Below are 17,761 nucleotides of genomic sequence, written 5' to 3'. Positions count from 1 at the left end.
CCAACGCTCACCTTCAACCCAAGCTTCTTCGGAATACAACCGGATATAATCACACGCACGAATGACCTCGGGTCTTAGCCCGGATATAACGACTTGCACAAATGCCTTGGTATTATCCGGATATAACAACTTGCACAAATGCCTTCGGTATTAGCCAGATATAACAACTTGCACAAATGCCTTCGGTATTAGCCGGATATAGTCACTAGCACAATTGCCTTGGTCTTAACCGGATATAATTACTAGCATAAATGTCTTGGGACTTAGCTCGGTATCATTCAATTGCTCATGCACACATAAATCAATAATCATTACACATCCATATTTCATTTTCGTTACTAAGGCTCGAACACAAACATATCACTAGCATAATTGCCTTCGGACTTAGCCCGGTACCATTCAAATACTCATACACACATATATCAATAATCATTACACATCCATATTTCATTTTTAGTTACTAAGGCTCAAACACAAACATATCACTAGCATAATTGCCTTCTGGACTTAGCCCGGTACCATTCAAATACTCATACACACATATATCAATAATCATTACACATCCATATTTCATTTTCGTTACTAAGGCTCAAACACAAACATATCACTAGCATAATTGCCTTGGGACTTAGCCCGGTACCATTCAAATACTCATACACACATATATCAATAATCATTACACATCCATATTTCATTTTCGTTACTAAGGCTCAAACACAAACATATCACTAGCATAATTGCCTTGGGACTTAGCCGGTACCATTCAAATACTCATACACACATATATCAATAATCATTACACATCCATATTTCATTTTCGGTACTAAGGCTCAAACACAAACATATCACTAGCATAATTGCCTTGGGACTTAGCGGGTACCATTCAAATACTCATACACACATATATCAATAATCATTACACATCCATATTTCATTTCACATAATTCAAGTAGGGTCATTACTCGAAGACTTACCTCGGATGTTGTCGAACGGCTTCAACGGCTATTCGATCACTTTTTCCTTTCCTTTATCCAATTGTGGCCCTCTAAGCTCTTGAGCTAATTCAAACAATTTCAACTTATTAAAGTCTCACTTGCTAGCCTTGGCCGAATACACATATCATTGACCCAACATCACATAACTAAGCACTTTAGTCAATTTTCTTTAATTTCGCACACATTCGGCCTTAGCTCACATCAAGGTAGCCGATTACCTAATTCAAGAATAGGCATCATTATGCTTGCCTCTAACCGAATGCATGCACAACAATTCCCCTATTGTGGCCGAATATGCATGTCCATGTTGGGGCCAATTTTATACTTCAAAACCGAAACATCATCACATATAAACATATATCAAAACACAAATTTTTACCTATCATGCAACAAGAAAAATCGCACTTATGAGCATACCATGGCGAATACATCACACACCATCCCCTTTCAATTTTCGGTCATGGTTAAACATAGAACTCCATGTCTTACTCAAGAATGCTAAGAGAAAATTCAAGAGTTGTCAATCCATCATTACATGCATCATCAACAAGCTTCATATTTAGCATGCAATGGCTTTAACACAATATCAACCTTGGCCAAATACCATTTCCATGGCATAACAAGGATTTGAACCATGGCTAACATGAAGATCAAGTTAGCAACTAAAACATGCATGAATCTCATGACACAACCTCATACATACCTTAATCTTGATGCAAGTATAGCCAAATCTCCTTCTAGATCTCTTCTAAACCAAAATGGAGAAAAATCCTCCCTTTTTCCCTTAGTATTTTCAGCCAAAGAATTGAGAATGGATGAACAAATTTTTCTCCTTTCTTTTTCCTCTACTCACGGCAACAAGGGGGCATCCATCCATTTTTTTTGTCAACCTTTTCTTTAATGCTAACACATTATTTAATTGCTCCCAACATGCCTCACTAACCCAACATGTTGGAAACATGTTTTCCTTTGCCCATCACACCCATCTTGGCCGGCCACTATAGAATAATTTGGGCAATTTTGACATGCAAGTCCACCTTTGTGTCAACATGCACAAATAAGCCATTACAAATTAGCCTATCATTTTTTTACCATGTTTCACCTTGATCCCTATTTAATAATTTCTCATACATTTGGTAAAATTAGAGAATGAAACTTCCACATATTCATGCACACACATAGTAAGCATAAAATATAACAATTAATTATTTTATGCCTCGGTTTTGTGGTCCCGAAACCACATTCCGACTAGGGTCGTTTTGGGGCTGTCACAACTCTCCCCCACTTAAGAAATTTTCGTCCCCGAAAATCTTACCGGTAAATAGGGTTGGGTATCGCTCTTTCATAGAGTTCTCGGTTTCCCAAGTAGCTTTTTCTATCCGTGTTTGAGCGAACACTTTCACTAGCGGAACCCGCTTGTTTCGCAACTCTTTCACTTCACGTGCTAGGATACGAATCGGTTCTTCCTCATAACTCATATTGGCTTGAATTTCAACCTCTGATGGACTAATCACGTGTAACGGATCAGATCTATATCGTCGAAGCATCGAAACATGAAAGACGTCGTGAATCTTTTCGAGTTTAGGGGGCAAAATCAATCGATACGCCACTGGGCCAACTCGTTCGGAGATTTCGTACTGCCCAATGAACCTCGGACTTAATTTGCCTTTACGGCCAAATCTGAGTATCTTTTTCCAAGGCGAAACCTTAAGAAACACTTTATCTCCCACCGATACTCGATGTCTTTTCGTTTGAGATCCGCGTCGACTTTCGACGATCGGAGGCTATCTTGGACTTTCACTTTCTTTTCAAACATCTTTAATCAAATCCACCGAAAATTTTGCTTTCACCGAGCTCGGTCCAAAACAATGGTGTACGGCATTTACGCCCGTACAAGGCCTCGTAAGGTGCCATCTTAATACTTGATTGAAAACTATTGCTGTAGCGAATTCAATCAAAGGCAAATACCGCTCCCATGAACCACTGAACTCGAGGATGCAACATCTCAACATATCCTCAAGTATTTGAATTATCCGCTCGGATTGACCATCGGTTTGGGGGTGAAAGGCGGTCCTGAAATGCAACTTGGTACCCAAAGCTTCTTGCAACTTCTTCCAAAATCGCGAGGTAAATCTCGGATCTCTATCCGACACGATGGAAATAGGTACCCCGTGTAATCTCACAATCTGAGAAACGTACAATTCGGCTTGTTTGTCCATTGAAAAATCCGTACGTACGGGGACAAAGTGAGCCGACTTAGTCAATCTATCTACCACGACCCAAATCGTATCCTTCTTACTCACGACAACGGCGGTCCGGATACAAAGTCCATTGTGACTCGATCCCATTTCCACTCGGGTATCGTGATCGGTGAAGTAATCTCAAGGCACTTGATGTTCCGCTTTCACTTGTTGACATATTAAACATCTCGAAACAAAGTCAGAGATGTCTCGTTTCATACCATGCCACCAAAACCGACGTTTCAAGTCGTTGTAGATCTTCGTACTCCCCGGGTAGATTGCTATTCGGCTACAATGGGATTCGTTCAGAATTATCGAAATAAGTTCCGAATTCTTTGGAACACACAGAAGACTTCTGAACCTCAAACAATCGTCATCATCGATTTGGAACTCCGATTCCTTGTTCGGAACACACTCAGCCCGTTTTGCAACCAACTCATCATCATCTTTCTGAGCTTCACGAATTTGATGAGTCAATAATGGTTTGGCCTTTATTTCGGCTATTAACACATTGTCGGGTAGAATAGACAAGTGTACATTCATAGCCCGTAAAGCAAACAGTGATCTTCGGCTTAAGGCGTCCGCAACCACATTAGCCTTTCCCGGATGATAATCAATGACAAGCTCCTAATCTTTTAACAACTCGAGCCAGCGCCTTTGTCGCAGATTTAAGTCTCTTTGAGTCATCAAATATTTGAGACTTTTGTGATCCGAATACACATGGCACTTCTCACCAAATAAGTAATGTCGCCATATCTTTAAGGCGATTACGATGGCGACCAATTCGAGATCATGGGTCGGATAATTTTTCTCATGTGGCTTTAATTGTCTCGACGCGTAAGCCACAACTCGCCCTCTTGCATCAATACGCAACCTAACCCAAGTAGGGATGCGTCACTATAAATGACAAACTCTTTGCACGATTCGTGTTGCACTAGAATTGGAGCTTGATCAAATAAGTTTTCGATTGATCGAAGCTTTTCGACATTTCTCCGTCCATTCGAACTTAGCATCCTTTTGGAGTAAGCCGTCATTGGTGTGGCTATCGTCGAGGAACCTTTTACATATCGTCGGTAATAACCGGCAAGTCCCAAAAAGCCCGAACCTCGTAATATTTCTGAGGCTTCCTTGATTGATCGAACAATTCATCGATACGCTGTAGCGGATATTTGTTCTTTATTGTCACTTTATTAAGGCGACGATAGTCGATGCACGACCTCATGGTTCCGTCCTTCTTTTCACAAACAACACCGATGCACCCCAAGGTGAAAAACTCTGGACGAGCAAAACCTCTATCCACCAATTCTTGCAATCGAGCTTTCAACTCCTTTAATTCCGTTGGTGCCATACGATGCGGAGCTATTGAAGTTGAGTGGTACGGTACCAATTCGATGCCAACTCTATTTCCGTGACAGTGGTAAACCCGGCAATTCTTTGTGGAAAACATCCGGGTATTCACAAACCACTGGCACAGATTCGGGTTTCTTTTCTGACTCCTTGTCATCGAGCACATATGCAAGGTATGCTTCGCACCCCTTTTTTACATATTTCTGGGCCAACATTGCTGATATTACAGCTGGCAACCCCTTTAAGTCCGTAGACTCAACCCGAATTATCTCGGTATTCACACACCTTAGATCAATAGTCTTGCTTTTTGCAATTTACAACCGCATCGTGCATGGTCAACCAATCCCAACCAAGAATAACGTCGAATTCGTCGAATGGCAAAAGCATCAAGTCCGCCGGAAAATAAGAACCTCGGAATACTAGGGGACTTTTCTTACACACTTTGTTGACAAGCACGTAATGACCCAAGGGGTTTGACACCCGAATTACGAACTCAGTAGACTCAATAGGCAAAGTCTTACTGGATGTTAAGGTTTCGCATATATAAGAGTGAGTAGAACCAGGGTCAATCAAAGCAATCACATTAGTATCAAAGAGAGTGAAAGTACTGGTAATAACATCCGTGAGGCAAGCATCCTCACGCGCGCGTATGGCATAAGTCCTAGCAGAGCACGAGCCTCGGATCGATGGTGGCATCTCTAGATCCTCTCGACCGCCACTAGCATTGCCCGTGTTTCTAAACGGCCTACCTCGAATTGTGGTAGCGCCGGGTTCCCACTTTGATTTACGTTTTGTTCGGATAAGCTCGGGCAATCTTTAATGAAATGATCGGTGATCCGCACTTGTAACGAGAGCGGTCACGGAATCTACAACTTCGAATGCCATTTGCCACAATATTGGCACTCGTTCGTCTCGACGATCATTGCCAACACGGCAATCAAGTGACTCAGCGTGCCCATAAGGGGGTCGATCGCGGTCTCGTCTAGAAAAGCCCGAAGTGTCTCTAGACCGGCCTAAGCCATCTCTAAATTTCTTTGATGACGTGGGAAGGGCTTCAAGACCTCTTACTGAAACTCCTTGCTCCCACTTCAGCTTTTTTTTCTCCATCTTGAGCTCCTCGGCTTTGCACGCTCGCTCGACAAGAGCCACAAACTCTCGGATTTCCAAAATGCCAACATACGACTTTATATCATCATTCAGTCCATCTTGAGCGTTTACACATCACACACGAAGAAATGCATCAGCGCAGCGTCTGGCTAAGCCTCACAAATTTTTGTTCGTAGTCGGTAACCGACATGGAACCTTGTTTAAGTTCAAGAAATTCCTTCCATTTTGATCCATAAATCTCGATCGATATACTTTTTTGAACTCGGTTAGAAAGAACTCCCAAGTTACTTGCTCTCTAGGCACAACAGAAGTCGAGTACTCCACCAAGAGGCGGAATCGCGTAGCAAGGAGATAGTACACTTTAAGCATTCATCGGTGTACAAGATAGCTCATCGAGCACCGGATAGTGTTGTCCAACCAAAATTCAGCTTGCTCGGCATCGTCGCCATCCGTAACTTTAAATTCAGTAGCCCCATGATTTGAATTCGTCATTGGGGCTTACTTGGCCTTACTTGGTCGGTTCTGGGAGGTATTATAGGTGCGGGGTTGCATTAGTCGAGAATGGAGGTTGTGGAACAACCGTGTTAGTTCGAATGTATTGGTTGAACCAATCATTCATCACGCTATAAAAGGCTTGCTTAGACTCATCATTCGGATTGCTAGCAATAGGTTGAGAGTCCGCCGACCTTGTCCCTTGTCTTGAGCAGCGCCACACTCTCCACATCACCAGCTATTGCTCGGTTGGGATCGGGATCCATTACAAATAATTAAACACAAATTCAAAATATCGAAATCACCACACTATCAATTTATCACTATATGGCATGTATAGCTAGACCCAAACGTATCACGGTAGTCCTAGAATCGACTAAACCGTGCTCGATACCAATAAAATTGTAACACCCGAACCCGAGCCTATTGCGGTGTTGTCGGACACGAGGGTTAACAAGCCAAACCCACTTATAGCAAACCAATTTGACATTTCCAGGCAAGCTGGAAAACTGCGTCACTGTCGCCTTAAAAAGCATATCTCGAGTTACAAAACTCAGAAACTGATTCCGTAAATTTTCCCTGAATTTAGACTCATATATACATCTCTGAATTTATTTCTAGAATTTTTGGTTGGGCCAATTGGTACAGTTTATTAGTTAAAGTCACCCATGTTACAGGGGTCGACTACACTGACCTTTGCGTGTTACAACTGGAATATCTCCCTTTACAAGGCTTCAATGCTGATGCCGTTTGTTTCTAATGAAACTAGACTCAAAAATGAATCTGTACATATAAGGCATGACTTCTAATTCCTTCTGGATAATTTGTGGTAAATTTTCAAAGTCAAGACAGGAGATCCAGAAACCGTTCTGGCCCTGTCTCACGAGAACTTTAATATCTCTTAGTAAACTAATCATATGATCGTTTCGTTACTTTCATATGAAAATAGATCCATCAAGGTTCATTTACATAATTTATTCACTATTTAATACCATTCCTACTATTTTTAGTGATTTTTCACATTCACGTCACTGCAGCTGGCAGCATCTGTTTTTAAGGTAGGCCTTACCTAAATTGTAGTCTCTATGGACCAACTATAGTCTTGTCATACATAGGTCCACTTATGATCATATTTAGCCATTCCAATGGCTGATCATGTGACTAACACTCCCATTCCAATCCATAATCACATCATGAAACCATATATAAATACAAACCACAAATTGAATGGTCTAATGCCATACTCCACCTTTACGAGCCATTTTCGCATGGCCGTACACATATACATCACAAAGATACTTGAAAACAACCAAGGGTAGTCCTATACATGCCATATCCAAAATTCAACTAAAGGAGTACCAAAAGGGCTTTGATAGTGTGGTTGACTTCGACTTCGATGATCCCGAATCCGATCGCTAACGAGCAAAATCTATAAAGCAGAGAGCCAAAGCAACGGGTAAGCATTTTTATGCTTAGTAAGTCTCAAGTAATGAAATCGGCTTTGACTAAAGCATTACATTCACATAGCCAAATGAATCACTTTATTAATACACATTCACATAATCGTACCTACTTCACACTTCATCAATATATACATTCACAAGATATCAACCCATTTCAAGAGCTGAAAATTCGTTAGTCGATTGAGCGAATATTATTTCAAACGTATCGACTTTTCCATTGCACATGTAAACATACCTTATCCTTTGGGCTTTTCGAGCGTACTAATTGGATTTATTACAGCAACCAACGCTCACCTTCAACCCAAGCTTCTTGAATACAACCGGATATAATCACACGCATCGAATGACCTCGGGTCTTAGCCGGATATAACGACTTGCACAAATGCCTTTGGTATTATCCGGATATAACAACTTGCACAAATGCCTTCGGTATTAGCCCAGATATAACAACTTGCACAAATGCCTTGGGTATTAGCCGGATATAGTCACTAGCACAATTGCCTTGGTCTTAACCGGATATAATTACTAGCATAAATGTCTTCGGACTTAGCCGGGTATCATTCAATTGCTCATGCACACATAAATCAATAATCATTACACATCCATATTTCATTTTCGTTACTAAGGCTCGAACACAAACATATCACTAGCATAATTGCCTTCGGGACTTAGCCCGGGTACCATTCAAATACTCATACACACATATATCAATAATCATTACACATCCATATTTCATTTTCAGTTACTAAGGCTCAAACACAAACATATCACTAGCATAATTGCCTTGGGACTTAGCCCGGTACCATTCAAATACTCATACACACATATATCAATAATCATTACACATCCATATTTCATTTTCAAGTTACTAAGGCTCAAACACAAACATATCACTAGCATAATTGCCTTGGGACTTAGCAGGGTACCATTCAAATACTCATACACACATATATCAATAATCATTACACATCCATATTTCATTTTCGTTACTAAGGCTCAAACACAAACATATCACTAGCATAATTGCCTTCGGGACTTAGCCCGGGTACCATTCAAATACTCATACACACATATATCAATAATCATTACACATCCATATTTCATTTTCGTTACTAAGGCTCAAACACAAACATATCACTAGCATAATTGCCTTCGGACTTAGCCCGGTACCATTCAAATACTCATACACACATATATCAATAATCATTACACATCCATATTTCATTTCACATAATTCAAGTAGGGTCATTACTCGAAGACTTACCTCGGATGTTGTCGAACGGCTTCAACGGCTATTCGATCACTTTTTCCTTTCCTTTATCCAATTGTGGCCCTCTAAGCTCTTGAGCTAATTCAAACATTTTCAACTTATTAAAGTCTCACTTGCTAGCCTTGGCGAATACACATATCATTGACCCAACATCACATAACTAAGCACTTTAGTCAATTTTCTTTAATTTCGCTTTTACATTCAGCCTTAGCTCACATCAAGGTAGCCGATTACCTAATTCAAGAATAGGCATCATTATGCTTGCCTCTAACCGAATGCATGCACAACAATTCCCCTATTGTGGCGAATATGCATGTCCATGTTAGCCAATTTTATACTTCAAAACCGAAACATCATCACATATAAACATATATCAAAACACAAATTTTACCTATCATGCAACAAGCAAAAATCGCACTTATGAGCATACCATGGCGAATACATCACACACCATCCCTTTCAATTTTCGGTCATGGTTAAACATAGAACTCCATGTCTTACTCAAGAATGCTAAGAGAAAATTCAAGAGTAGTCAATCCATCATTACATGCATCATCAACAAGCTTCATATTTAGCATGCAATGGCTTTAACACAATATCAACCTTGGCCAAATACCATTTCCATGGCATAACAAGGATTTGAACCATGGCTAACATGAAGATCAAGTTAGCAACTAAAACATGCATGAATCTCATGACACAACCTCATACATACCTTAATCTTGATGCAAGTATAGCCAAATCTCCTTCTAGATCTCTTCTAAACCAAAAATGGAGAAAAATCCTCCCTTTTTCCCTTAGTATTTTCAGCCAAAGAATTGAGAATGGATGAACAAATTTTCTCCTTTCTTTTCCTCTACTCACGGCAACAAGGGGCATCCATCCATTTTTTTGTCAACCTTTTCTTTAATGCTAACACATTATTTAATTGCTCCCAAATGCCTCACTAACCCAACATGTTGGAAACATGTTTTCCTTTGCCCATCACACCCATCTTGGCGGCCACTATAGAATAATTTGGGCAATTTTGACATGCAAGTCCACCTTTGTGTCAACATGCACAAATAAGCCATTACAAATTAGCCTATCATTTTTTTACCATGTTTCACCTTGATCCCTATTTAATAATTTCTCATACATTTGGTAAAATTAGAGAATGAAACTTCCACATATTCATGCACACACATAGTAAGCATAAAATATAACAATTAATTATTTTTATGCCTCGGTTTTGTGGTCCCGAAACCACATTCCGACTAGGGTCGTTTTGGGGATGTCACAATGAGATTCATGCATGTTTTTAGTTGTTAGTTTGAGTTCTACCTAGCCCATGGTTTAAATCTTTGCTATAAGATGGAGATGATATTCGGCCATGGGTGTTGTCTTCTTGGTTGATGTTTGATGTTGTGGTGACGATGCATGAAGATGAGTTAAGTTTCGGCTAAGGTGGATTTGTGTTGATGTCATTTGCATGCTAAGTGTGAAGCTTTGTAATGATACATGTGATGGCGATTGATGACTCTTGGATTTTCTTTTGGCATTTTGAGTTAGACATTAAATTCTTTGTGTAACCCATGACCAAAATTGAATGGTATGGTGTCTTGATGCATTCGGCCATGGTAGAAAGTAGATGTGAAATGGTAGTAAGGTGAAGTGCAAAATGTTAGTATTTGATTACTAGTGTATATATGCGTATTAGCTTGAGTTTTGAACTTGAAATAAGATGATATATAATCAATACAAGTAACCATACTTGTAGGAAGTGTTAAGCATATAATCGGCCTCAACATAGACATGCATATTCGCCATAGGAAGAAGATTAGTGTTGCATGTATTCGGTTAGAGGCAAGCATATTGATGCTTTTATCTTGGCTTAGACAATCGGCTAAAAGGAAGTGTGGGTTAATATGTTGAGTTGATTCATGATTTCATATGTATGTGACTTTAATGTCTAATGTATATATATATGGGCTAAGTACCTTGAGTTCCTCTTTTCGATGCTCAAATGATTAAATCAATTTATTTGTTAAATTAAGCTCAAGAGCAAAGGGGAACTAAATCCGATAAAGGGAAGGAAAAAGTGGTCGAATAGCCATCGAAATCGTTCGACAACATCCGAGGTAAGTTTTCGAGTAATGAAACTTGGTTTACGATTTGATTAAGTCATGACGTATAATTATAACAATATACGGTGATATAATGATTCTACTTGAATCATATGTGAGTTAATTAGTCTATACGTATGATGGGTAGCCGTATGTGCATAGAAATCATGTCATGAAGCAAGCCGAATCATGCTGTTCGTATACGGCTATTGAGCCGAAAATGTAATGCTTAATAATTGAATTGTGTTTGAATTCTAGTTATGAAAATGAAATATTGATGTGTCATGATTTATTGATATGTGCATGGATATTCGGATTGATACCCGGGCTAAGTCCCGAAGGCATTTGTGCTAGTGACTAATTCCGGGCTAAGCCCGAAGGCATTTGTGCGAGTTACTATAACCGGGCTAAGTCCCGAAGGCATTTGTGCGAGTTACTATAACCGGGCTAAGTCCCAAAGGCATTTGAGCTAGTAGCTATATCCGGCTAAACTCCGAAGGTACTTGGTTTGGGAATGAGCGATCTTGCTGTAATAATTTAAATTGATACGCTCATAAATCCCAACGATGAGGTACGTTTCGTATATGCATTGGAGTAGTAAATTCCCTTGAAATATTATTCGCTCCGTCAATTAATGAGCTTCCGACCTTTGGCTAAGTTGATCTTTTGTGCTATATTTGCTAAAGGGTTGGTTGAATCATGGAAACTATGTAATAGGTAAAGTCTACCTTAAAGGCAGATGCTGACAGCAGCAGTGGTGTGAATTTGAAAAATCACTAAAAATAGTAGAAATGGAATTAAACAGTGAATAAATTATGTAATCGAACCTTGATGAATCTAATTTCATATGGAAGAAACGAAATGGTCATATGAGTCGTATTTTAAGAGATATTTAAGTTTGCATGGGATAGGGCCAGAGCGATTTCTGGATCCCCTGATCTGACTTTGGAAATTCATTATAAATTAACCAGAGATAATTAGAAGTCATTCCATATATTTATAGATTGCTTTTTGAATCTAGTTTCATTAGAAACAAACGGCATAAGTATTGAAGCCCTGTTTAAGGAGTTATCTAAATCGCAATGCAGGAAGGTCAGTGTAGTCAAACCCTGTAACAGGGGAGAATTTAACTAATAAACTGTACTAATTGGTTTGACCAAAAATTCTAGAAAAAAATTTGTGGATGGATATATGAGTCTAGTTTTAGGGAAAAATTACGAAACTGATTTTTGAGTTTTGGAACTCAAGATATGATTTTTAAGGTGACAGTGACGCAGTTAGCCAGCTGTCTGGAAATTTTTAAAATGGACTGTAAAAATAAGGGAATTAAGTCTGTTAACCCCTCGTGTCCGACTCCGGCAACGGTCTCGGGTACGGGGTGTTACAGTTACACTAACTTACCTTAATAATCGTCCGTACAAGAAATTCTTCTAATCCGAAACTTTTTCTTTTCCTCGATCTAGCTTCGAATTTGAGTTGTCTGGATCTATATAAATGAATTTAATCATCAATTTAATTCATTTCATATTCAATTGAATTCAATTTACACCCTAGGAAATATTAACATTTTGCCCTCAAACTTTCCATAAATTCCAATTTTCGTCCCTAAGCTCGAAAAATGAAATTCATGAAATTTAATCCTTATTTCAAGCCTAACCAAATTTTCATATAACATTTATAGTACTTATATTTCACAAAACTCAGAATTTTTCCATGGATTTTTCCACTTTTCAATGTAGTCTCTAAATCATGATTTCATAAAAATTCTCTTCGTAAAAGTTGTTTATCTACCAGTAACTTTTCATTTTCTACCATAAATTTCAAATTTTCAACATATTCATCCATCTTTACTTTGATAACTTTTTAAATTAGTCCTCAAAATAGATAGATTAAACTATCCCGATCTCAAAATTATAAAAATTACTAAAAACGGGACAGAAATACTTACCCAATTAAGCTTGATTAGTTTCTTCTCTCTCTGCTAGGGCTTTCATGAAATTTGGGGATGAAGATGATAATAAAATAAGATGATATTTCTATTTAATTATTTATCATCTTTAATTATTTTGATTTCTAATTTAGTCCTTAGTCTTTTCTAATTTTTCCATGGATGAATCACCAAAAATATCTACTAACTTTTCTTTAATGGTCTAATTGTCATATAAGGACCTCAAATTTTTAATTCCATAGCTATTTAATCCTTCTAGCTACTAGAACTCAACTTTTGCATTCTATGCAATTTGGTCCTTTCGTTAATTAAACACATAATCGGTAAAATTTTCTTATCAGAATTTTCATATGACATTTCTATCATAATGCAGACCGTGCAATAATATTTAAAAAATTTTCTTTCCGGCTCAGATTTGTGGTCCCTAAACCACTGTTCCGATTTCACTAAAAATGAGCTGTTACAAAACCACTCAAAGATAGTGATTTTGTTAAACTCAATACTCTATTTTTAAAACTCAAAATGACGTGCTCCAAGAAACTGAAGGTTTAAATATATATATTTAATCTACGTTTTACAAAATGATGAACAAATTTTAGTTAAAGAGATTTTCTGCTGCGTCATTCTTTTTAAATATGATTTTTTATAATCAAAATCATGATACTCAAACTTTTCTAACAATAGATTATTTTCGACAAATTACTCTTAAAGAAGGGATGTAAAGATTGATATTTTGATTCTTTTTCTTCAAGCGAAATAAAAGGACATTTTAAATACAATGATTTTTAAGAAAATATGAAAAAGAGTTTTCTTTGCCAATGACTTGGTCAATGTGATTCTCAAGATTCAGCCATAACATCTGAGTCGAGTTTAAGGGGTTACAAAAATAATCCAAGAAACATACTCATAGTAGGTCAATCCAATATGTTGTTCTGTATTGATTTTGACATTCCTATATCAATGACAACAGTTTGTCATCAATCAACTACACATTAGTCTCAATGCATTATTGTTTTCCAAACCCACAATAATACTTGACAAAATACCCTTTAACAATAATCATATTTTCTTAGGAATTTATTACAATTAAATTTATTTATATACATAAAAAAAAATTGAAATGATAATGACAATGCCTTATATTAATAAACAAGGTAAAATAAGTATGTAATTACAACCATCTCATGATTGGCTTTGGGAATACTATAACATCTTTGTCCTTGATCTTAAAATGCACTATGAAATGGATGTTGGGTCATGGATGTTGAGGGTTAAGTAGAAAGAGTTTGATTGTTTCAAATTATTCTTGAGAGAAAAGAGAATAGATTGTTTGATATGATGTATATAGACTCTTGTTAAATATATTAAAAAATTGAGTGAATAAAAGTAAAACAAGTGAAATAAAAGCGTGGTTAATGGCAAAATCATTATGAGTGAACTTATTTTTATCGAGTGTGCACCATTCTAGACTTGCTGTAGCACTTGGGGGTGCCCTTGACATTCTCCCCTACTCAATCTAATGGTGCGCTTGTTGCTAGGGGAATGCCGCACTTGGTCCCTCGATCGACACCTTCTATGTGAGTGACTCCTCAGGCCTTCAGGCCAAGTCTTCTATGCTCAATTTTTCTTGACCGTTACTGCACTTGGAGAAACCATCACTCTCAGTTCTTTTGCCTCCATGATGTTGGCGCTCTCTGCACTCTTTCCATTGCACTTTTGTATATGAGGGGTTGGACTTCTTTTCAAATCTACTTGCTTTCACATTCTCTCATGCTGCCCAATTGATCTTTGCCTTATGACACGACACCCAGCCTTAACACTTGCGGCTTCACATCGTGCTCATCCTTGAAAGCTCTAATGACGACCAACCTCCGCACTCAAGGCTCTGGATTGCTTCCACAACATTTGACTTTAAACTTTTCCAGTCTTCACGAGCACTAATAACTTAGCGTTCATAAGGTTTTCTGTGACCCATCTCTCTCACGATTGCTTCGAGACTCCCTTTCTCTCGTTTGCTGGTCTAGTTATAATAAAAAGGGAACTCAATTATTATGTTAGTAGGCGGCAGAGTCAAATTTAGTTTTATTAATTAAAAGAAAAAGGCAACGGTGTGTTTAGCAATTACTTCCGCTCTTTTTTGACTTAGGGACACGCGTTTATGTTCGAAGCTTAAATTATGGTCAAAGGGACTTTCCTAGTCCTTGTATTTACCATGTTTTTTCAGCTTTTTTCTTTTCCATTCACCAACCAAAATACGCCACGCCCTCTCTAATATCCATCCCTCCTAACTCACTATTTACGATACCTCCGTGTCTCTCCTCTCTGCATTTGCAAATGGAAACATAAAAATAAACAACTCAAAGATTAAAAAAGAGAAAGCGTGAAGATCGGGTCTAATCTGGGTTCTCTTGAAAGTTTAACCAATTCTTTGAATCTTTTGTAGTCTCCCTCGTGTATATATATATCACCCTCAAGAGAAGAGAAAAGAGCTCCGCAATTCATTTCATCTTTTTTCTTTTTTGTAACAACTTTTTTTCTAAAGGTATATATATTTAAAGTCTTGTTGTAGTTTTAGTTGTCGGTTTAGGTTTTTTTTTTCTTTCTAAAATTTCAATCTCTTTTTATCGTTTCATGTGTGTAATTACAACGAAAAATACCCCAAGAGTTAGGGTGGAGTGAGGTGTGATTTTGGAATCTGTTACTTTTTCTTTCATTTTCTAGGGAAACCCAAACAGAGAATAAAAATAAATTGTATGTAGTGGTGAACTTGAGAGGTTTTTTTTTTTTTTTGGAAAAGAAGGCAAGGGTTTTGATTTTGGTGGATAATTTTGGAAATTGAAATGCCGGAGGAGGAGGTGGTAGAGATTAAGTTTCGGTTGTATGATGGATCAGATATGGGTCCATTTCGATACTCGCCTGCTTCAACCATTGCTATGCTCAAGGAAAGAATTGTTGCTGAATGGCCTAAAGGTTTGTTCTTCCATTTTCTCTTTCAAAAGTTATGTGTCTGTTTACCCCAAAGCCTAATTTCTATTTCATATGACTCAAGGGTGTTTTGTTTTTAATGTTGGGTCCTTGGGATGCATTCATTGGTTTCTTGGTTCCCCTTACATTTGTGTTTTTCAGTTAGGGTTTCACTGATTGATGCTTCAAGATAATGTGGTGGCGTTTTGAAGTTATTTTCAACATATGGCATTTATTATAGTTTACTTGTTTAAAAGGGTTCTTATATGGAATTTATTATAGTTTGCAATTTTCAGAAATAGTAGGTTGCCCTCTCTGTTAAACTCAATCCAACACTTGTTTGCAGCAAATACAAACTTCTCTGTTAAATAGGCATAGATTGATGGCAAGCTTTAACTTATAATTGGGTAATTAGTAGCTTACTAGTCTTCAAATAGATTGCAACCAATATGGAGTTCTCTTTGGAAAGATCTCTAGATGTTAACAGCTACACCTGTTTATGGATGCTATAACTCAACTTTTGTTACATATGGAACATGTACTGTTAATGATCGGATGGATGTCTAATGTATATTCATTTTCATGTGTGGATGAAAACTCTTTCGGATAAGGTTTGGCATAAAATATCTGTTCTATCCTTCTTGTACGAAGGATGCCTTGTTTATTCATCCTGTTTTTCAGCATTCAAATTTCTTGGGTTGCTATTACTTAATTGTTGCTATTTCATTTGGCAACCTGCTCGCATTGCTGACTATCTATGTTTTGGTTGTCTCCTTATTTGATCTTATCGTTCTTCATAGTTGTGTTAGATGATATATCTATGCTATCAAGTAGTCGTCATACTCTTGGCAATACTTTGCATGTCTTTATATTTGCCACCGTCTACAAAGACATTTGCCGAAAATCCTTTTTGGTCGATAATTTAGGATGAATCCGACTATGGATTACAGGAAAGAATTTGTGGAAAAGAGGTTGGACTATTTCCTTTAAAGTTTTGTTGTACTCTCTTTAATTTTTCGACTTCATTAGTGCCAAAAAGTATAAATTAGTTAGCATTTTCAGTATACCTATTATCGAGATGTCTAAACTTTGAGATGTTATGTTTGTGCTCTATAATGTTGGATCTAATATTGTTTTCAAATATCTTAGATAAAAAAATTGCGCCTAAGGGAGCAAATGACATCAAACTGATAAATGCTGGGAAAATTTTGGAGAACAACAAGATTGTTGGCCAGTGTAGAGTACATTTTGGTGATCTTCCTGAAGCAGTCATCACCATGCATGTTGTTGTGCAGCCGTCTGTAACAAAAGTTAAAACAGGTACTACGATTTGTCCGCATGCAAGTGATTTTATTTGAGACTCCAAAGAGGTTTGAATTGGAATGGATGGTTTTTATCTTGTATATGCATGTTATATATGCTTTCTTTCCTGCATCTGCTAAATGTTTTTGTTAAAATGTGATTATTTTCTGTATATAGCAGAAAAGAAGGTGGATGAGCCTCCCAGGAATAACTTATGTTCATGTTCCATAATGTAAAATTGTTTGGTCTCGATTCAGAGGGATGGTCTCCCCAGTTCCTTGGATCTGCTGTGCTATGGACCGTGGTTTGCCGGAAAAAAAAAAAAAGAAAAAGATAATTAGTAAAACAGTGTCATTCCTCATTGTTTGTCAGGGCATTTTTCAGAAAGAATGATATTAAAATGGGTGTTTCATGTATTTGCTAGCTACCCTTATTTTTTATTTTTATTTTTTTTTGTTTTGTCTTCCTTATTTGTTTAATGGAAAGCCAATGGATTCATTGACTTACACAGAGCCGTGATCTTGATGC

The 17,761-nt window shown here is 37.7% G+C and overlaps 1 protein-coding gene across 2 annotated transcripts; it reads left to right on the top strand.

Moving 5' to 3' along the window:
* Window positions 1-15,168: 15,168 nt before the first annotated feature.
* LOC108454447 (membrane-anchored ubiquitin-fold protein 4-like) lies at window positions 15,169-17,739 on the top strand. Of its 2 annotated transcripts, none has more exons than XM_017752909.2 (3): window positions 15,169-15,937; window positions 17,081-17,251; window positions 17,414-17,739. In XM_017752909.2, the coding sequence occupies exons 1-3, from the start codon at window positions 15,808-15,810 to the stop codon at window positions 17,467-17,469; spliced, it is 357 nt and encodes a 118-aa protein (XP_017608398.1). In that variant the 5' UTR covers window positions 15,169-15,807; the 3' UTR covers window positions 17,470-17,739. The 2 variants fall into 2 exon arrangements, with proteins under 2 accessions (XP_017608398.1, XP_017608396.1); XM_017752907.2 differs by having other exon boundaries at window positions 15,170-15,937; window positions 17,411-17,739.
* Window positions 17,740-17,761: the final 22 nt, after the last annotated feature.

This window comes from Gossypium arboreum, chromosome 9, assembly GCF_025698485.1.
Source record: "Gossypium arboreum isolate Shixiya-1 chromosome 9, ASM2569848v2, whole genome shotgun sequence".
Classification (NCBI taxonomy): Eukaryota; Viridiplantae; Streptophyta; class Magnoliopsida; order Malvales; family Malvaceae; genus Gossypium; species Gossypium arboreum.
This window is presented reverse-complemented; position numbering and strand designations above follow the sequence as displayed.

Excerpts from the sequence above, each read along its gene's own strand:
- LOC108454447 (XM_017752907.2), top strand. The coding sequence starts at position 15,808 with ATGCCGGAGGAGGAGGTGGTAGAGATTAAGTTTCGGTTGTATGATGGA. Across the intron at positions 15,938-17,080 it reads TGTTGCTGAATGGCCTAAAG|ATAAAAAAATTGCGCCTAAG; the intron begins GTTTGTTCTTCC and ends CAAATATCTTAG. Across the intron at positions 17,252-17,410 it reads TGTAACAAAAGTTAAAACAG|CAGAAAAGAAGGTGGATGAG; the intron begins GTACTACGATTT and ends TTCTGTATATAG.